Source organism: Centroberyx gerrardi, chromosome 2, assembly GCF_048128805.1.
Source record: "Centroberyx gerrardi isolate f3 chromosome 2, fCenGer3.hap1.cur.20231027, whole genome shotgun sequence".
Classification (NCBI taxonomy): Eukaryota; Metazoa; Chordata; class Actinopteri; order Beryciformes; family Berycidae; genus Centroberyx; species Centroberyx gerrardi.
Window position 1 is genome coordinate 14812067 of NC_135998.1, and position 22150 is coordinate 14834216.

The window sequence follows — 22150 nt, forward strand, 5'->3', positions numbered from 1 at the left end:
AGTCTGTCCTGGGTTCTGTCCTTTGCAGACAAATCAACCGCACAGTCACGCATGTTTTTGGGGCTCTGGCACTGAGAATTTGACTATTTTCATATGTTTTGTAATATTCTTATTATTTAATGTATGTTCTACTGGGGAAACATCATGGTTTGTCCTTTGATTTCAAAATTCCTGTTTTATGCCCTAATCTCTGAGGGGTAATTTGGGGATTTCTCCCCATCATGAAAGTGGCTGGATTGTGAGTCCTGCTCCTCTTCACAGGTGAAGAGAGATCTGACACCCCATGTTCAGAGCGACCACAAATCAATCAAGTTGATACTCTCAAAGTCCGCTCTACCAGCATTTGTCTTCTGTTCCAATTCAGAAAAAAAAAAACTTTGTCGGAAGACATGTTCAATATCAATCAGGAGTAACTCATGTTGCCTGTCATAGCTACAGAGGCATCAAGAAAGCAATAACTGTACAGTGTAGTAAAGACGTATTTTGGAGAAGGAGATAGCACCACAGCCCACTTGGGTGGGCAGTTTTATTGGCAGTCGAAGGTTTTATACATATTTTCTTTTGCAAAAATAAATCATACAAATGAAGTACAAATAAATAATAGAAACCCCAAATGAAAAACAACTCACAATTACAATGGCAGCTACACAAGCGAGTCATATTAAGCAGAATGTGAGTTAGCAGTGTGTGGCAACTTTTAAAGAAGTCTGACAATCACCACTTTTATGAGTTTTCAAAGCAACATGAGGTAACTAACAGTTCCAAAGACGCCAAAGTCGGTGCCCAAATTGCAGGTAAAAAAAAAACCAAAATAAAAAAGTAATTAATGTGGTAAGGGGAACAGTCTCAAAATCCTGACAACATACAGTATGCCAAAGAGATAAACTGCATCGCAAAAGAGGAACAGAGGTCGCAAGTCGACCGACAGCGATAGACATTTATCAGTATAGCTGCTAAACACCACAAAACTAAAAACTAAAATTCAACACATGAGCAGGTTATGTGTAAATTTTAAATTTTAGTGTTTTGTTTTTGTTAAAACAACTTAAAAAAAAAAAAAAAGTTTAAAGTTATTAAAATAACTTTTATTGCAAAAAAATCAATTTATAAAACCAGATATGAACAAAAACAAAAACATTGCATTCTGAGACAGAAAGAACTGCACAGCGGGGATAGTATTTAATTAACAGAGTAAGAAGGCTGTTTTCAGGGCAACGGTGTTTGGAGACCGGCAAAACCCCTTTGCTTTTAACTGTAATCAAATAATGTAGCCTAAGCTACCAACTATTTGATAGAAGCCCTCTTTAAGGCAGCGTGGGCGAATGAAATACTACAAACATTATTATATCTCTGATGTAATAAATCATCTGGCAAAGTGGTTCTGCTGGTCTCTAAACACGGCTGCCCTGCAAACAGCTCTACTGATTATCTGTGAATTCAATAGTTTCCCCCTGCAGTTCTTTCTATTACGTGTTTCATTCATTTGAATGCAATGCTTTTGCTCATATCTGGTTTTATAATTGGAATTTCTCTAATAAAGGTTATTTTGATAAAGTCCATGAGATCCTCTTGAAGTGGTGATGACATTTTTCAGAGAGTTGATCAGTAATGAGGCAACATAACCTGCTCCGGAGCAGGTTAGGTGTACAGCCTCAGTTACCATGGTGATCAACCCCGCTGAAAAGTGAGCCACCGTCATGAAACTGAAAAGGGTTAAGCCCAAATTTAGCTCGCTATACTCACTAATCTTGCTCGGCGAGAAGGGCCTGGAGCCCTGAGCAGTGGAAAAAGTAAGATGGTCTGATGAGTCGTCTTTCTGCCTCTTTCCTACATCTGGACGGGTTTACAGTTTGGAGAAACACAAAGACTGCCTTCACCGCACAATGTCTGTTGTCAACTGTGTCAACACAGTGGATCTGTAACAGTCAATCTCATTGGTTCCGATGATGTTCCCTCACAATGTTCCCATATTTCAAGATGATAATGCCCCCATACACACTACTAAACAAATTCAAGAGTGGTTTCATAAACACCAGGATGAAGTCCACACATGAAGTCCCTTCCACAGCCCAGTTGCCAGATCTAAACATCACTGAGCCTTTATGGAAAGCTCTGCAGTGCAGAGTCCAAAGTAAATTTCCACCTTCTTCTTCCCTCAAAGAGCTGCAGTCTCTCCTTCTTGAAGAATGGTCCGATATCCCGGTACAAACAGTTCAGGACTTGTAGGACAGAAATCCAAGGACTGAAGCTGCTCTGAAGGCAAAAGGTGGCCGTACTCCTCATTAGGTACTCAATATCCATATATCGTGATGTGTTTCCGTTATTTTGTATACCCCGTGTATAGCTGTGCCCAAACACTAAATATTAGATACAAAACATTTCCCCTAAACACTACACTGAGCTACAAAGCATGCAGATGTCATGTCCGATGTCCAAGAGGTGTTTGATGTGCCATGGGCCGGTCGGACTGAAGGTCAAGTTTGTGTCAGTAATGAGCGTATGAGTGAAGCATTACCCAGGGAATGGTAGCAGTTAATTGTGGTCCAACGGGTATCAAGACACACTGTGGGCGCTGCTCTCCTGCTCTGAGGCGTCTGGCCGGTGGTCCAGCTGGGGCGACGTGTACAGGAAGTTACAGCACACGTAGAGGGGGAATGACAACAAGCGGCTGTCCAGGTTCATCACAACATACTCCTGAGTGAGTGAAGGAGGAGGAATGTTAGTTAACTCTACAACTGCATTTCATGTGCACAGCAACAGCAGGACAGTTGAGTCAGTGCAGTGTAGACGTGGTTAGTATTCCTCACTGACCTGGTCTTTCTCGAGGGTGAGGAGCTGGTAACCCGTCGAGCGACTGCAAACCAGTTTTCCTCGGCTATCAAACGAGGCGAGACGTAACCTGGACAAAGAGAGATGGACAAAGGAGTTGGATAAACACAATGTTTTATTAAACAAACACCTGTGGTTCACTTTATATTAATGATGTATGCCAACCAACTCAGCTCAGTTGCACCTTTCTAACTGTGGTCTAGAAGGAAGAACGAGGTTCCTATTACACTTTCAGTAGATAACGTTTCTGTAACTTTCAACACAAACTAAAACTCACCGAACTTAAGCAAAAAATGGGTCCCAAAAATTGCATACTACCACAAACATGAAAGTATATGCAAAACTTCCATGGCTCACTTCTTACTAGACCCATTCTTGACTGGCTAGCCACTAGAGATAGCAATTGTTTTTTTCAAATCTTGCCTCACTTGTAGGCATTCAGTAATTGGAGGTGGGCCCTCCTCTACCCAGTGCCTTAGTATTACTCTTTCACTAATAAATGAGGAATCTTATCAAAAGGGTAATTCTCGATATTTGAGGGTAAATTAAGCCCCAAAATTATGAATACAGGATTTTCCAAGTTAACCGTTTCTTCACCAAAGTGTCTAAATGCATTTTCCAAAAACGTCAGATTTAAAACCGACTCATTCTTCCAGTTCAGTGTTGCCTGCTTGCAAGGCCACAGTGATGATATGAACTGAAATTTGGCTGTCCTAAATTAAAAAGCTCAAGATGTTTTTATTTCTACGATGTCTCAACTTTCCTCAAGAAACATCAAATGTATTTTAATTTGAAACTGAGTGTAGAATCAGACTGATGTTTGAGACAAGGGCTGGAAGTGGAGGCAAGAAAAGTAAACAGACATGGGTGTGACTGATGGACAAATCGTGAGAAGTTCTTGAGAAAAGTAAACATGCCTACAGAAACTTTTCAGCACTTACATTTTTTCCCCCTTAGCCTTGTCATTTTCCCCCACACACAACAGGCACAGAATATAAACAAAACTCCTCTGAGTTGACTGACAACTACTGATATCATAGTTGAAATGCAAAATAAATTAACATTAATAACATTATTAATTTCTAGATTAAACTGTACATAGGAATATAGGATCTAGAGCTGTAAAAACTCACTACTGGATTATAAAGGTCTGAATAGGTGCCTGAACATGAAGAAAAACAAGTCTTACATCTAAACCACAGATTCATAAAGACTTATTGAGGACAAAAATGGTTCAAAAGTACTTATCACTACTAACTGTGCTGCACACTGGAGCATGCAGTGTGGGAAAAAAACTAAATGCTTCAGCATAACAATATTCAATATAATATTCTACCTGTTGTAGGTATTTCTTTACTATACTATACAGTTAGAATTTTTCTGATGCCAACTCATTCAACCTGGAAAACAGTATGACATCCTGGAATACTCAATATACCAACTTGGAGCTAAACACAGTTTGTAGATACAGTGAATGATCTGTCCGGGTAGAGGACTGACCTGTATGCCAGATGCCTCCGTGGCTGCAGACTCACAGCGCCCCCACATGGCTGACTCAATGTATTCCTTTTGAAGACTATGAAGCGGTTTGTGTAGGTCACCAGCAGGTCAAAACCAAAATTAAAGCCTGTCCACCGCCAGCAGTACTGAGGAGAGGAAGATATCACTCATTACTTTCTACAGAAAATACGATATTACACACAATGCTTTGGGAGACTGTCCAACTCACATCCCCATCTTTAGTCAGTTTCCTGCCACACCTCATGCTGCTCAGCTCAAACTCCTCCTTGTTAGCTTCCTGGGGACTGAAGACACACAGCTACCTTTATCATCAACACAGCGTTAAAATTGTATGTACTGTATAGGATTTACACAGCTGCATCAAGACGACACAGCAGCTGACAGACACTGGTGAAATTAAATAGGTCATAGAATAATTTCAGTGGTTTGGGTCTCAGTTCCTCACCCATTGTCATTGTCGAATTCTGTGCGGAGCATGGCGAACCACTGGTTTTTGTACACCGACGTTAGCCATTCTGGAATATGAGGTATGAACAGAAAAATACACACAAGGTACATACACACATGGGAAAGACCAGTTAGAACAATATAATGGAATTGCTTACTGCATTATAGTGTGTCTTCAGGTTTCATCAAGTTAAATTTAAGAGTATGTCTACTTTTTAATACCAGTTAGAATTAAATATAAGACAACTGTAATAAGTGACATTGAAATTTTCAAATAATATTCCTTAAAATGTTTCATACCTTGTTTTGTGAGAGTTTTTAAATAAAATTTGCTTATCATTTATTTAGACAGCAGAATTCTGTGTCCCAAAATCCCAAAATCACCATATCATGACCATATAATTTCACTGAAACATGATAAATGATAATACCGAATTATCACCCAGCCCTAATTCAAGACCCCTTAAGGCGTTGAGTTTTAGATTATGCAATTTAAGTATTTTTTCCCAGACACCCCGATTATCTGCTATCGCCTTTTAGATGCACGTTCATGAAATTACTTCAGGTAGAACCACATCTTACCTGGGGGCAAAATATTGTCTCTCTCCAGGATGCGTGCGGACGCCAGGTCGTTAATGATATACTGGAGGCGGACATATTTGAAAACGGAAAGAAAAGGTACACCTTCCTCCGTGTTCAAGAAGGGCTCCTTCTCACACAGGTCTGTAGAAAAAGGTCAAATGGAGAGAAAGTCAAACGTCTATGCATCAAGCAACAAAGCAGACTGGGTATGAAGATACGATTTCACAACACAAGAAGTGTCTTTACTCCTTACCTGTCCTGCGCTTGCAAAGCCAGGCATCAGCGTCAGCCAGAAGCTGCTTGATTGGGCCGTCCCAGGATGGATTGAGCTGCAGAAACATCCACTACAGACAGAGGGAATTATGAAGAGAGTCATTACAAACAGAGATAGATTTGATAATACAGTGAGTGTATCTGAGAGGGATAAAAGATATGACTTTTCTCCTTGTACCTTTTTCAGAGCCGTGTATACATCCATCTCCACCTGCATGACAAACAGGTCAGACGAGTGGATGAGCTGCTCCATCACCTCTACCCTGTAAATGAAGCACGGAGACATTCAGTGCACAGACTTTACACTGTGGATTGAAACCTGGTTATTCTGCTAAACCATAATCAAGAGCTTTATGACAGTATACAATCTGATTTGATGCCTTCATTAAACAAGGAAATCACACTTTTAACACAAGTCTCACTTACAAGCGAGGGCAAAAGGTTAAAGAAGATGTAGAAGATGAAGAATATTGAGAATGCATACCCAAGCTCTTTCATGAGGTCGACATTCTGGTGAGTCATGAGGTTGTTCAGAAGCCACTCAAGACACCTGCAACAACAGATGCACAAACATACGCACCATGTAAGTACACACCATAAATGTCACATTTACATATTAGTTATTGTGACTTGAAATAACAAATGAATTCAAATCTGACTTTTTCATGACTGAATCCAAGCCGTAGATACTAGCACAAGAATAGTAACCGCACACCGTCTTCACACTGATGTTTTCCTTCATGGTCTCTCCGCACTGCTGGATCAGGCCATCCTGTCAACATCAACAAACCACAGGACTTCATCAGGTTTTAGATCATCTGATCACATTTATATAAAACAAATCCACCTGCCCAGAAATATCATTTTTAAGGTTATTGCCAGCAGCAGAACTGCAGTCTGAATTATTCACAAAGGTGTTGTGGCAGCTTACAACCAACAGCTAATTTACCCTGTTAGTTGTGAAGCACATAACCATTTGGTTATGGCTGTTAATACTTAAACAGGCTGTATGTGTTACACTCCACTGTAGCTTATAGACTCCATCTGGCAGTCAACTTCAGCTGGTTTGCCAACTAAAACTGTGTAGGAGTTAAGATGATAGGGTGACACTCTCAATGTGTCAGTGATGTAAAATGATGTGGTATCATTTGAATTCAGCTAATCATCTTTCAATTGTGAAAGTATGTAAATTAAATCTCTTTTTATGACTTCTTTGTGTGAACATGAAAGTCAACGGTGAATGTTCCCACTCAGGGGCTCAGTGTAGGAAATAATTTGAAATAAATACTCTTTGAACGGTGCTAAAATGCATGTGTTGGTAACACCTGTCCATGTACAAAATCTCATTTCAGTCCATATGGAAACTTCGCAGTTGAGACACAGATTCTGTCAATCTACTGACCAGCTGTAGCATACAAGCAGCGGCGAGGATACTGACGACCCTGCTGGGCTTGATCAGAACATCGTCCCGGTATAAGGATCCAAATACCACCTGTAGAGCTTTACACACACACACACACACACACACACACACACACAAAACAGTTCAGCGCTATCAGCAAAAGGACTCAACCGACTCAAAAAATCAACCCATCAATCCATTGCTATTTTCTGTGACTGAGGTGCTCACCTTCTGTGTCAATGTTCTGGTCTGGGATCTCCAACTTGATTACCATCATGTTGGACTCCTTCCAAGAGCCACTGAACATGCTGGAGAAATACCCCGACTGCAAAATGAGAAAGAGGGAGGGAGGGAGGGGGAGAGAGAGAGAGAGAGAGAGAGAGAGAGAGAGAGAGAGAGAGAGAGAGAGAGATTATATTAAATGATAGACAACAGGCTTAACCTACATGAAAGAGTGTATGACTGGTTGTATTCGTTGTGTGTGTGTGTGTGTGTCTCTCTTCGTGTTTTACCTGGCACAAGTACACTTTGTGGAGATTCCACTCCTGTCCCAGGGCACAGATGCGAATGTCACTGTTTTCCCCATTCAGGAACAAGGTCTGATAGATGTATCTCGATGTGCTTTTCAATTTTTTCCTGTTCCAAGTTTGAAAACATGCCAGCAGAGGAGAGGCAAAAGCAAGGGTAAGACAAAAGATTACCAACTAAATGAGATCTGACACTGAACGGGCTGTTATATAGGACCATTCGGTGGGATTCATCTCTTGCCTGCGAGGTGTATCTAGTACGGCGTCCTCCTCCTCCTGTTCACTGTCACAGTCACAGTGGGCATTGCGTTTCCTCTTCTTACACTCACAGCCATGTTTGCGGCTGGTGCATGCACCCTCCGCAACCTCCTCTGGTCCCTGAGAGGACGACTGGAACCTGCTGCCCAGGTTGCCCATCTTTACCCTTTCAACAGAGACACACACACAAAAACAAAAACAAAAGATCAGCTAAATCTTGACATTGTATTAACCAAAGACATGCCAATCGTATGTGTGTAGGTCTCTGTCAAAAAGGATATCAGCTTAAATGCCCAAGAAAAAAGCAGATGAAATGGGATCGCAGGTGTTATTTGATAAGGGACTCTTGTCTGGAGGCATGTCAGCTGCAGCTACACATACTTCTGGCTGAATGTCTATCTACAAAGGTAGCCCGAACGGCCTCAAGATGGCGCTGCGAATTATTTGCATTTACTTGCATCTTGAGTCTGAGCGCGACGCATGCAAAACCATGCAGAATCTGGAGCGATGGCTTCCTCCTTCAGTACATGCAACACCGATATATGTGGAAAAATAGACACTTAAAGCTCGATCTAGGTGTTAATATCCACTTTGAACGTCTCAGAAACGGACTCAGTGCCACCTTGAGGCTGTTTGGACTTCCTCTGTGGGCGCTGTAGCTACCCAGGCAGATGGCATGCCTCCAGGTAACAGTCCCTTGTCAACAAAAGGTCACATCCCGGTTTTAGCCAGCCGCTTCTTGCCCAGGCGATATGTGGTCGAGATGTAATAAGTTTTACATGGGCTGCGCTCGGACTCAAGGTGCAAGTTGTTCACGCAAAATAACGTTACTCGCAGCGACATCTTGAGGCCGTCCGGGCTACTCCAGAGGTAACTAAACCAATATCAACTAAACGGTACATCTTACTGAAATGACAGCGGGTTACCTGGTGATCAGCACAGGACAATCTGAGGGAGAAGTGTGTTTTAGAGGGCGGACGGCTGTTTATCTCAGGTCTCACAGTTCATCAGACGTCGACAAGCCAGTCTTCCCTGTCTGGTTCGCTAGACAAGCCGTGGAGCTAACGCTAGCTTAGCGGCTACATTCAAAACAAAAAGAAGTCAGAAAAAAATAGCAGCGTTGCTTCTGACACTCCGTTCTTCCGTACAAAACGAATCATGTGTTATCACGAAAAGCACTATTTAGATCCAGTTACATTTTTCAAAAATCAGAAGAATGTAAATCCCGGAGGCAGCAGATGATGTGAACTAACCTACAAATTTGTGGTTGCTTTTTGTCTTCTTCGCTTGGTTGCTAGTAGCAATTCTACGTCACAAGATGCTACTTTGCGCAACGGCGCCATCTACCGTGCGACAGGCTGACTGCAAGTCTGGAAAACATGGCAGCAAACAAGCCGTGCTGTCTTTCTTTTTTATTTAATGGACATGGAGGGATGATATTTCTATTTACATATCGTTTGTTAATGCAGTTGTCTACCAGATGATTGTCTGATGATGGATTCAGTTTATGTGACACGTCTTCTGTTTTTGTCACTGTGATAAACATTGTTTGTGTCTTGATCTTGTTGTCTTGTGTGGTCTTTAGCGTTTTTCTTTTTTATTCATTACCACCCTCTCATTGTACCTTTGGGGCCTAGTTGAGATGTGTAATAAAAAAGATAGATGCAGATCACCAAAAAATATCAAAAAGCCGTAAAACTCAATGACAAATGATATATTTATGTAAGGTTATTAAACAGTTGTGGATCCCAGTGGGGCTAGGCTTTTCATGCGGGCTAGTAAGACTGCAAACCCTTAATATAGAAACTCCTTGCTGCAAACCAAGGCAAGGGGGAATTTCCCATAATTCATAGCGTCAGAGTGATAACAAAGACGCGTCCGAAAAAACATGCCAAGCACAGGCGCTGGCAAAACATGTATCTGTAAATGTGAATATAATCGTTATCTTAGTGGTTTATTGCGCTTGTATATACAGTTGTTTTAATCTTCAGACTTTACATGGGGTTTCCAGCCACCTTGGGATGGTCGGCTACGTGGGTTTTCCGCACGAGACAGCTGCGTCTGTATCCAAGGCAACGGGTGCTTTCTTGTTTCTATTAGGCTAGGTTTCTGTGTTTTGGACAATTTGAAACCTCGCACACCAACCTCTCCCCCAGATAGATAACCGACACATGTGAGGCTGATGTAACGCCGAAGAGTGCGATAAAGTCTCGCAGTGTTTATCTACAGGTCTACAGTGGTGGAAAGGGTAGGCCTACTAGAATGTCCTGTTACTTTGCTTACTTATGTGAAAGTAAAATTAGGCTACTGGTGTAAAAACCTAGAGAAAGAGAACTAAAAGAGAACATTGTTAAATGTGATCTGTCCCATGCAATTCTAAAAGGATGAGAGGACAGAGTTCAAACAAAATTGGAACATTTAAAATGCACAAGCAAAGTAAAGCCAGATGACTGTTCTCACTGTGAATGGCCAATTTATGTTGGTCCAGTTTCTGATGCTTAGGTAGAGCCACTACATTTGTACTGTGTAATGAATGTGATTTAAAATGTAGGCTAGCTAATAATTCCTCAGCAAAAACCTACTCAGGTCAAAGTAAAATTGCTGACTTTAGAAATACTCATAAAAAGTACAACTAGGCCTACACAAAAAAGCTACTGAATTACAATAAATGCAATTAGTTACTTCCACTCTTGCCTGCAGTAGATGTTTTAGACTAACCACTAATTTCTACACACACTTATGCAAAAGAATTCCTCTTCTTCTTCACACCCTTCAAGAAACAATGAAGGGTGTGATTTTTATGAACAAAAATAATACCAACTAGTATTAAACACGTATTAACAATTAACAATAACAAGTATTAACTGCCAAAGCTGAATGATTAAGCTGATTGACAGGTCTAATCACCGGTAAAGTGCATCCAACAGAAATCAGATTAATGTTAAAGAAATCTACAAAATCAAATATCTTTCACTATTAACAATGAACAGAATTTCAAACAGTAAATAATCACTTTTTTCATAAACTTACGGTCTTAGAGGCAGCAGGTAAGTTGGAGGAAGACAGTTGGAAAACAGTTCTTCAGACTAAGGGAGAAACTGAGTACATCAGTCCTAATCATACACAGTTAGGGCACTGAGGTGAAGTGGCAGGGACAAGTTCAAGCGGGAGGGAGAAGAGGATTATGGCAAAGTCAGTTCTGGGGTGAGTAACTTCCTACAAATAGCCTCAAACATACACTTCCTACTACTATGAAATAGTAAATATCGATGAATACAAATATGGATAATTATTCTTATACCTAAACCTGAAAAGGACCCTAAACTATTATGTAATTAGCAAAACTCTCCTCAATAATAACTACAAACTTACTAACTTATATAGGCCTACCACCCGAGTTAAGACAGGAATTACCCAAATCATACAGATGTACACAATCTGGTCTCATCAAAGGCAGACCCATACACAACAATATAGCTTACAACTGATTCTATATTGTACTTGATTATAGAGATTTTGTGAAGGATGATGGATTTATCCTATTCACAGACTCCTATTAGGCATTCAACATGGTGGAGCACGCCTTCCATGCTCTCTTGAGTTAGGCTATATGGTTTTGGAGAGCAGTTTAGGAAAATAGTTGAATCCCTCTGTCAAGATACCAGCAGGTCAGTTGCTTTACAAGATGGTAGCTCAAATATAGGTTTAACATCAAACAACACATAACCAAGGTTGCTCCATATCTCCCTTCCCCTTTTTAATAGCTGCAGATCAGCATGTTACATGAAGTAGCCAGTTAGTTATCATATGTATCATCAGTTATCATATAGTTAGTCATCTTCCTAAAACCCAGAGAGGATACCCCCCCCCCCCCCCAAAGTACTAGGCTACAACATATTAATCACCTTTCCAAAGCATCTGGGTTAAACTTCAATCTGAACAAATGTGAATTAATGAAAATACATGACTGCCCTCTGGTGGCCTCCAACGGTATCCCAGTAAAGACAGCTGTGAAGTATCTTGGAACACACACAGAGGATAAAAAAGAATGTGAAAACCTAAATATATGGAAAACATTTGAAGAATGTAAAGCCAGACTCAATAAACTCCATCTTTAGTCGTATCTTGCTGACCAAGATGGAAAGTCTTGACACATCACATGCATTCACCCTGCTTGCTCATTGTCTGTTTTCAAAAAAGCCATCAAATTGATTAACTAAATTAGCTTTGGCTACATCTGGGAAAAGAAAGTACATAAAGAAAGGCACCTTGATGAAAGACTTTGAGGATGGCGGTTAGAGGGCAATAGATTTTTTTCATTGTATAGCCTATGATGGACATTTATAAATCTACTAGTTGTAATCCTTAAACAATGCGTGTACCTTCGTATCAATCGTTTTACTCATTTAAGTGCAATAAATAAAAAAGCGATTTTACTGCTTTTTGCTTTTTGTATTTGAGTTGACACCACGGAAAAGGAAACAGCGATGTGCATTTTTCCTTCTTGCTTTTAGTTTGTTAATGCAGAAAAGGAGTTAAGTATTGCGGAGGCGTGGACAGGAGCAACCTTTTCCGTGGTGTCAACTCAAATGCAAAAAGCAGTAAGTAAACTTAGCAGTAGTTTTTATTTATTGCACTTAAATGAGTAAAACGATTGATACGAAGGTACACGCATTGTTAACTGTTTTTCAAACACAACTGTACGCCACACAGACACCAGTCTGCCATAACAGATACATTTAGGAATTAATCTGTTTACAATAAAGAATTAAAGAACAGAGGGAAAAGAACATCTGGTCGGTTGTGCACCTTTTAGATGACATGTTTTACATCAAGATTTTTGTATAAAGTAGGCTACAATTTTGTGTAGTAAGAAAGAATTTGAATTTGTGGTTAAATCCATCCCTACACCTGTGAAAATCGCAGTAATCGAGTAGCCTGCCCTTTTCATAATGAACCACCATGTATTCCACCTCTCCTAATCAATGGCCCTTGTTTTGGTAATGATGAATTGTCAAATGAATGTAGCCTATTCGTGACTGCTTTACGACTGAGCTCTAATGCATTCAAATAGAAATTCTGGGCTGTATAAGCAACTGTTAACAGATTGCGCACAAACTATCCACACACTCCCCAACACTTTCTACAATGGACGACATTAAGATAACTGGTCTTTATTCGTCCAATGAATACATAAAATAAGATTTAATCTTGAGTGTGATAGCTGTATTTTCTCCCACGATAGAAACAGCAGACCAGTTGTTCGTCTCCTGTAGTAGAACTTTCTGGGATGATATACATGAAACTGAAATATCGGACTTATTTAATTTTTCTAATGAAAATATAAGCTTTGGCGTTGTGATGGAAGACAGAAGCACTGAATTACTGATAACTAATATCCTTTTAATGGGTAAATTCTTTATTCATAATTTAAACAAAATGTCATGAACTGCTCACCTCCTTCACTTCCTTGGAATAGCCAATTATGAAAAGCAACTGCAAAGAGACTTTTACAATTAGCCTAGCTTATGGACTCTGGCATTGTTGAAGATTGTTCGGCTATACCTATATTTAAAAAAACAAAAACAAAAAAACAACCACTCCATTTTTTTCAACTTTATTAAAGTTGACAGTTCTCAAACAGCCTACACGCCAGGGGCGTGATACAGCTTACACAGTTTACAAACAGGCCTACATTAGGTTCACATTTTAACAGATTTTCTATTCTTTGAGGGTGAACTTGTTTGAATAGGCCTATAATATTTAACATCAGTCACAAAAAAGGGTAAAAATAAGTTTACATTTGGTAACTTTTGAATTATGAATATAGTAGCCTATTTAGCCGTAAGTGCAATAAGATTAATCAAATAAATGACAACTGCTTCGCCTTCGCTATAAATTGTAAATCCAAGAATATCATGTTCAAATTTCAAGAGAAATCCGAGTGTATAAGGGATAAGTAGCCTATAATTACAGTGCCAATCAAATGAAAAACATATTCTGTGTATTAAAAGATTAAAAAGGAGTAACTCAAATATCATTCTTGAATCTGCCGAGAAACTAGGCTATTTGGTGGGGTAACACCTGTGAATACATTTGAATGCATCAGCCAGTTTCATTCATGGAAGTGTATTATTATTTCACTCCACCGGCAGGAGATGACGTCTCTTTTAGGGGGCGTGACCACCGGAGGGAACAACCAACCAGCGGCGAGCACTTCTTTTCTAACATTCCAATCCCTCCCAGTCCCATCCTCCCCTCGCCTAGCCTGAGTGGACTGTGACACGTAGTGTCTTCTGTTTACGTGACCGGACACCTCTACCTGGGGCAGGGGAAGCGGAGAGGACTTTTCTGACTCCCTGTCCCAAAAAATCGCCATATTATCCCGATCTAGCTGAAAGATCTGGCAGCATGGAGGCGAGTGACGCCGCTGCAGGTAGGCTAAAGCTAGGAATGACAGCCAGTGTGGCGTTGTTGTGTATAACCAGTCAGGCCAGCAGTTGGTCCCGCGATAAGCGGTTTCTGAACCAAATCGCGTTGGTTTTCTATATAAATACAAGCTAAATGTGTTGCTATCACGCAGGGTTCCTCGTATATGTGCTACCTACATTAAGTTTGTCCACATCTTGTTTACATAACGTCCTGCTCTAACCTTTCACTACAGGAGCTCCTTTCATTGAGCAGTCCTCTGGAGCTGTGAGCAGCGATGGGGGTGAACAAGCTACCAAGGAGGATACCACTCCTGTTAAGGCAGAGAAAAGCAGGATGGAGCGCCTCTTTGGGTTTAAGAGGGAGGACCTCTCCTCCTGGCATCGCCTGGTGTCCCTCCTGAACCGTCCCACTGACCCTGCATCCCTGGGCATCTTCCGCTTCTTGTTTGGTGAGCTGCTCTTTGTTCAGTCTACTGGGTCGGGTTGAATGTGACAGTTTTGGGATTGGGCTCGGGAACTGATCAAAGCATAAGTGAGTTAACTGTGAGTTAACTGAGTCCATGTCTCTTCACCACAGGCATGCTGATGGCTATTGACATCACCCAGGAGCGTGGCCTCAGTCACCTGGACTACAAGTACCTGGATGGGGCCCCCGTGTGCCGCTTTCCCCTCTTCAATTTCTTACAGCCGCTGCCAATGGATTGGATGTACCTGGTGTATGTGGTCATGTTCTTTGGTGGGTTGCACTCTGTGTTGTCTTGTATTTCTGCATGTTAGAAGCTCACTTCCAGAGGGTGATCAGTTGAAAGGTTGGGGTCACTAGTTAAATCTAGGTGTGTTTACTTAGACTTGGTGAAGAAAGGGGCGTCCCCACTGATGCAAACAGTTTCTGGGAGATAGAGCCTCAGAGGGGCGGCTGTCTAAAGTTGAAAGCATATCTACTAGTCCTCTCAAGATTCCATAATGGTCAAGCCAACTGCACAAAGACTTTAACAATAAAGACAAACGTAGCGTAAAGCTCATCGTAACTAAAGTAACTAAGTGAACAGACAGCAGAACATGAATGATTTAGTTTTTACCCTTTGCTTAAAAGTAAATGCTTTGTGCATTTAGGATATCTTTGTATCTGATCACAGGTGTATTGTTTTTTATGTTTCTTTTAAAGTTGATATTTTACAGCATAGACAGACCATCTGCTCCCGCATCCTTACTGGTCAGCTATTACATCAGTCTTTGTCGAATTGAGTAAAAGCAAACCTATGGCTCATTCTGCATACACAAATGACCATGTTAGCTGCTTTCATCAGCCTTGCTACTGGGCCCCTAAAAACCAGATCAGTTCACATAGTTGAGGCAACACATGTCCTTTAATAAAACAGTGCAGAAAAGCCGAATGCAATCGGAATCAAGTTACAAAGCTACAAATATTATGGAAGAACAAATGTTCAGATCTAACCATTAAATTGTGTGTGTGTTTTTCATTGAAGGCGCGGTGGGCATCATGCTTGGGTGTTTCTACCGCCTCTCCTGCCTTATGTTCATATCAACGTACTGGTACATCTTCTTTCTGGACAAAACGGCGTGGAACAATCACTCTTACCTCTACGGCCTCATTGGGTTTCAGCTCACACTCATGGATGGCAACAGATACTGGTGAGATGATACTTGGAAATCTGTGTGCCTGTGTGTGTGTCTGTGTGTGTGTTTGTGTGTGTGTGTGCCTGTCCATTCCTGTCTAGATGTGTTAGCTCAGCAGATGGATACATTTATGCACATGTCTATTTGTAGGTCAATTGACGGATTGCGGAAACCTGCTAAAAGAAACGCCCATGTGCCACTATGGAATTACACCATCCTGAGGACACAGGTTTGTAGCCGCACCAAGAGTTTGTTTATCTATTTATCTATTGGATAGTTATTCTAACGATGTCTGTATTCACGGTTCCCTAAAGATATTCATTGTATACTTCATCGCTGGAATCAAGAAACTGGATGCCGACTGGGTGGAGGGATACTCAATGTCATATTTGGCACATCATTGGCTTTTTGATCCTTTCAAGTGAGTACAAGCTCAGTTTTAAGAGATTTAAGTTGCTTTCTAGCATTGATTTATGTCATATCAAAATATTCCCCCTTCTGATCTTGCTGTGCCCCACATTGTTTCAGAGTGATTCTGCCTGTGGAGTTAGTGAGTCTGCTGGTGGTGCACGGAGGCGGTCTTTTTCTCGATCTGACTGCCGGCTACCTGCTGTTTTTTGATGCCACGCGACCTTTTGCGATTTTCTTTGTCTCCTACTTCCACTGTATGAACTCCCAGCTCTTCAGCATTGGTGAGAGCCTGTTGCCTTGCTTCATAAAAGTCGTTTCATTGTTGTTTTTTTTGTTGAACTGCAGTATCTTTTAAGAGTATTTTTGTTCATGATGCATTTTATTTGTAGCGTCTTACTTTCTGTTAATCTCAGTGGGAATGCTGCCTTGTCCAAATGCTCCACAGGGATGTTTTCCTACACCATGTTGGCCACCAGTCCTATCTTCTGCTACCCCGACTGGCCAAGGAGATTCTTTGCCCGCTTCCCAGCGTCCCTCAGGGTCGTCCTGCCGTTCACCGCCCCAGACCCTCAGCCCAGCACTTCCTGTGTTTACCCAGAGACCCAGAGCACAAGCACAGAGCAACAGGAGACCCCGTCTGTCGCCAAGGCCTCCAAACCGAGGTTTAAACACAAGCTGCGAGCAGTTTTCACCATCCTGTACTTGATGGAACAGTTCCTCCTGCCGTACTCCCACTTCATCACACAGGTAGATCTTCTTATTCTGTTCTGTTCACCATTTCATTGGTTTATGTGACTTTGAAGATGCCACTGTTGTGTTTTGTAAGGGCTGTATAACTCTTTGTTTTCTTTACTTTTGCTTGTTAAGCGCTTCGGGATTTGCCCCTGCAAATGAGAGGCACTATAAAAATGTAATTTATTATTATTATTATTATTATTATTAGAACTGACTTGATTTGAAGTAAATGATGAGTGAATTGTAACATAAATTTCTTCCGGTACTTTTCCACACGTAGATGTTTTGTTCAGAAAGTGTGCACACTGCTGTCAGCAAAATCCTTTTAAACCGCTTGAGTCACCAGTTGGATAATTGCTCAATCAGTGTCAACATAGTCATCGGCCCACAGCAAACAGTAGCTCAGATTGGCTTTGTCAGCAGCAGGGTGAGGGCCGCAGTGTGGTGGCGAACGTGCCTTTACAGAAGTAGATACTCTTCATTCTGTTTCTGATATGAATGGTTGGCATTGTCCTGTAAATTGTGAAGTGTTGTTTAATACACAAAGTAAATGACTGTTAAATTTGTCAAATTTACCTAAAAAGCTTTGACAATATGATTTAAGCTTGGGTTGCAGGAAAAAAATTCAGTATTTCAATTAAAACTGAACAAATAAAGTATTCTGGTGCTGTGCAGAATTCCCCGCCTGCATATTAAGTTGCACGTCATAGAAAACAAAATGCTGAAAATGCAATTTTAAGTAGCTTTGTCCACATGTATTGCCATACTTATTGCAAAGGTATTCTGAAAAAATGTAATATGATGTTTTATATTTATATGATTCGTTTTTTGGTCCGTGTTATGCAATCCTGATTGAAGTGTCTGTTTTTATCCAGGGTTACAACAACTGGACCAATGGCTTGTATGGGTATTCCTGGGACATGATGGTTCACTCCCGCAGCCATCAGCACGTCAAGATCACCTACAAAGATGGAAGAACTGGAGAAATTGGATATCTGAACCCAGGGGTGAGTTACAGAGTTACAGAGGAAATGCTGGCAGCCACAGTTTCAGTATCAGTGTCACCTATATTCAGCTCTTGAACTACTATGAACTACTGTATGTTGTCTGTGTAGGTGTTCACGCAAAGCCGTCGCTGGAAAGACCATGGAGACATGCTGAAGCAGTACGCCACCTGCCTCAGTCACTACCTGCCTCGCTATAATATCTCTGAACCTGAGATTTACTTCGACATCTGGGTGTCCATCAATGAACGCTTCCAGCAAAGGTACTTGTATAAGCCTTTTCACTTGATAAGAAATATTTAAAAAGAGATTCCAGTATTTTAGATGTATCAAATAATAATAACTGAAATAATCGTCACATTGTGGTTTTGATATTGTCTCTGGGCTTCTCTGTTAGGATCTTTGATCCGCGTGTGGACATTGTGAAGGCTGATTGGTCACCTTTCCGGCCAAACCCCTGGCTGATGCCCCTACTGGTCGACCTCTCGCCTTGGAGGACCAAGTTCCAGGAGATAGAGGGAAGTCTGGACAATCAGACCGAGATCGTCTTTATCGCTGACTTCCCAGGTTACAAATCTCTCCTTGTCCTTTCTTTCATTTAGGGGGAACCCTGTCATTATGTTGATATTACGCGTGTCAAAAGTTTAACCTTTACCCTTGCTTTTGTTCCTGACAAACAGGACAGATACTGTTCATTTGTCGGTGCTACTGCTTATTAGCTTCATTTGCGCTAACTGAAAGCGTGTTACTGTTTAGGTCTCCACTTGGAAAACTTTGTGAGTGAAGACCTGGGCAACACCAGCGTTCAGGTGCTGCAGGGCCAGGTGAACGTTGAGATAGTGGAGGAGAAGAAGAACTTCACTCTGCAGCCTGGTGAGCAGATGAAGGTACAGCAGCACAATATTATCATCGTTAATAATGTATGGCTTAACTCGGAATCACAGGCATTCACCATAGTGTGTGTGTGTGTGTGTCTAGCTACCTGCTGGGGCCTACCATAAGGTGTACACAGTATCTGAAGGACCCTCTTGCTACATGTACATCTATGTGAACACCACAGAGGCAGCGCTACTGGAGAACTTCACCAAGCTGTTTGAGCTGCAAGAGCGTGTTCGCAATGGAACAGGTGAAGCCTTCATCATGTCAAAATACAATAACACACACCATGAGGGTAGTAGATTAGAGTAGAAAACAGTCAAAATCAATAAGGCCCAATGCCATCAAAGTAAAGTGTGCACTGAAAGGGGCTCACATCAAGGCAACTGATGTGAATTGAGCATTCTTTGTTAAAACAGTGGATTTTTTTGTTAAACAATACCTCATTAAAGAGCACCTTGTTAAAAAGCTTTTATAGCTCAATAACACTAATAGGATTAGTGTATCAGCTTCCTCCTTTTTTCCAAGTGCAACTAAAGTATTGTTCAAGGGCTAGAAACAAATGCATGAAAGCAAAGTGTTTGAAGACCCTGACTGGAGTCTCACCCCACAGAGACGGAGCCCCTCCCACCTGAGCTGCAGCCTCTTATGGCTGCAGACGATGACGAAGGGTCAGAGATCAACGCCACCGACCCGATCGTCCGGCTGTTCCTGAAGAGGCAGCGCCGCATTAAGGAGGTGAAGAAACGCAGGGAGGCCAACGTGTTGGAGCGGCTGAATCGCTTCGCTGTGAAGAAATACTACATGTTGCGGAGAGCGTGAGTGTTGCCATTTCTTCCAATTAAACAAAAATGATGGAATATTGATATAATAATTATATAATATATTGATAACATGCAATATCTCATATTGTATATACTCCCTAAAAACAGAAAAAGCACAATCAAGCTCTAAATGTGAAAAATGTCATTCATCCATGACTGTACTATAATTCAGACTGCTTTCTCCTCTCATCTTTAAGGTTCTTGATGACAGCCATTGCTATGCGAAACCTGGCAGTGGGTCTTCCTCCGCTGGAACAGCTGACCAGGGAAGTTGCCTTCGCCAATATGAAAGAGCCTCAGGCAGAAGGCAACCAAGACGAACGCCTCAAAGACGAAGCCGGTCACGGAGAACTTTAACGCTATTTTTGGGAACAAAGATGCTCTATGGAAGTGCCTGCGAGTGTTGGATCGCACATTTAAAACAAACGTGTGGGTAATTACTACTGGACTGTTACTACACCGGGTACGCAGCTGCCCAGAGATTTTTTAATTTCTATGCTTACATTTTGAATTCAGTATTTTGTTACGTTGTTTGTTTATGAATTTCAAGTCATGCAGAGGAGAGTTTTGTTTGTTATGGCTGTAGCAAAACCAGAATATATTAATTGATGTACATTGCTTTATTGTGAAAGATCACATTCCTTGTTTGTTCATTGGTGTTAAGTGTTTTATATTTTCAGTAATTCTAGCCAAATCATACAAGCACATTTCTGAATATATTTGCAATTCCTGAGAGATGATGTCCGTTTTCAAAGAGTTTACTCCTCTCGTAAGGTTCATGTGAACTTGTATGCTAAATCCTATAATGTGAGAACAATGATTGATACAAAATCATGAAATATTATTTGGTAGCCTGTCAATTGACTGCCTTTTCCAGTCCCTTTTTTATAATAAAGAGCTTATGTGGTGATAAACTAGATATGTGTCTTCAATGAAAAATCAACCGTATACATAGAGCCTGATGATAATAGGTGATCTACATATTCATTTCAGTTTGACAGAGGAGCTTAACACATTTGTGTAAATAATGAACTTTATTGGTGTCTTAGAATTTTACATATTGCCCATCCTAAAGTGCTACAGGAGAACTCCAGTGTTGTTCATCGTAGGCTGACATTATGGCACATAATTGACAGTTTTCATACAGTCGGAGCACAAACAGTACAAGGTTACACAGTATAAATAAATATAAATCTACAAGATGGATCTCTATGAAATGACGTAATATGTTAAAACACAAAAATCATGATCTGTTTTTACTGAGGTGAACTGCTCAGGATTCATTTTACCCGGTACATACTATTCAAATAGGTAATCTTCACTGTGCTGTAGTGACAAGAAAGTCAAGTGATGGCGAGTCAATAGGCGGGTCAGAAAAACTGTTAAGTCCTCTGGAGTTTCTACAGAAATCAGCAACTACTGTCCAAATGGTAAGTGCAAAGAAATATTTCACAAAACCAAGCTACAAGTGTTTAAAAGTGTTCACAATAGGTGAGGCTTCTCAGTTTCACAGGCAGGATTCATTTACAGGGAACAATACACAAGACAATTTCCATTTTGTTTTATTACATATTGCACTGTATTTTAATAGTTGTAATTTCTTTAAAATAACAAAAACCCACCCGTTTTACAAATGCTCTGTAAAAGAATATGCACTTTGCATCACCCTACATGTGATTGTGTCTCTTACCACCACAGTGGGAAAACTGCTCTATATAGTGTGTAAATTCAACATTAAATGTAACATCACTGACACTAGTGTTAAATACTGGCCATTAGCAAATGTAGTTCATACAGTAGCCTTTTCCCTCTCCCTTACATGTGTGAAAATAAACATGATCCTCATTTATAAAGCTTGCAAATGCCAAAACTACACCCTGAAAATCACACACAACAATTTCCATGCACAAGCTGAAAAGAACTTGATATGAAAATAACTTGATATGAAAAACTACCCAGATCTACTCCAACTAGCGATCAGTTGTCTGCTGTTTGAAGTCAGTGTTGTGGATAAGGAACAACACTGACTTGATAAAAAGGACTAGCTGTCTTTGTGTAAGGCCTGTTTTAGCCCTAGTCAGTAATAAGGAGATCCTTTCCCTTTTTCAAACTTAAACACACTGTCTAGATGGGGCTGACAGGCTCAGCAAGTGAAAGAAGAAGCAGAATAATTTCTGCTTGTAAGATTAAAGCAATCTTTTTCAGCAGTCGTTGAGTTAACTTTTTCTGCTCAGACCAGAACTATATTAAAACTTGGCTGGTGTACTTGACCCATTTGATTTTTTAATCTTCCAAGTAGGTAAGAGGTCCTGCATGCACTGTGGGAAGGCAGCAGACTGTTAACACCTTGTCATTAGTTTCGACAGTCTTTTTTTAAGGCTTGCTTTACATC

The 22150-nt window shown here is 40.8% G+C and overlaps 2 protein-coding genes across 2 annotated transcripts; one reads left to right on the top strand and one right to left on the bottom strand.

Moving 5' to 3' along the window:
* Positions 1–1117: 1117 nt before the first annotated feature.
* On the bottom strand, positions 1118–9112 carry gmcl1 (germ cell-less, spermatogenesis associated). The gene is made up of 15 exons (XM_071913563.2): positions 8766–9112; positions 7823–8005; positions 7567–7690; positions 7283–7379; positions 7055–7152; positions 6312–6424; positions 6137–6202; positions 5831–5915; positions 5633–5723; positions 5380–5520; positions 4796–4865; positions 4559–4634; positions 4330–4475; positions 2812–2899; positions 1118–2694 (listed from the first exon to the last, which is right to left on the bottom strand). The coding sequence occupies exons 2-15, from the start codon at positions 7996–7998 to the stop codon at positions 2554–2556; spliced, it is 1512 nt and encodes a 503-aa protein (XP_071769664.2). The 5' UTR covers positions 7999–8005; positions 8766–9112; the 3' UTR covers positions 1118–2553.
* Positions 9113–14117: 5005 nt separating this feature from the next.
* On the top strand, positions 14118–20931 carry ggcx (gamma-glutamyl carboxylase). Its single transcript, XM_071913519.2, has 15 exons — positions 14118–14275; positions 14504–14719; positions 14848–15006; positions 15758–15923; positions 16059–16137; positions 16223–16329; positions 16437–16600; positions 16765–17066; positions 17930–18061; positions 18170–18321; positions 18456–18625; positions 18815–18945; positions 19037–19184; positions 19548–19752; positions 19956–20931. Exons 1-15 carry the CDS (start codon positions 14251–14253, stop codon positions 20113–20115), a joined length of 2316 nt encoding a protein of 771 aa, XP_071769620.1. The 5' UTR covers positions 14118–14250; the 3' UTR covers positions 20116–20931.
* Positions 20932–22150: the final 1219 nt, after the last annotated feature.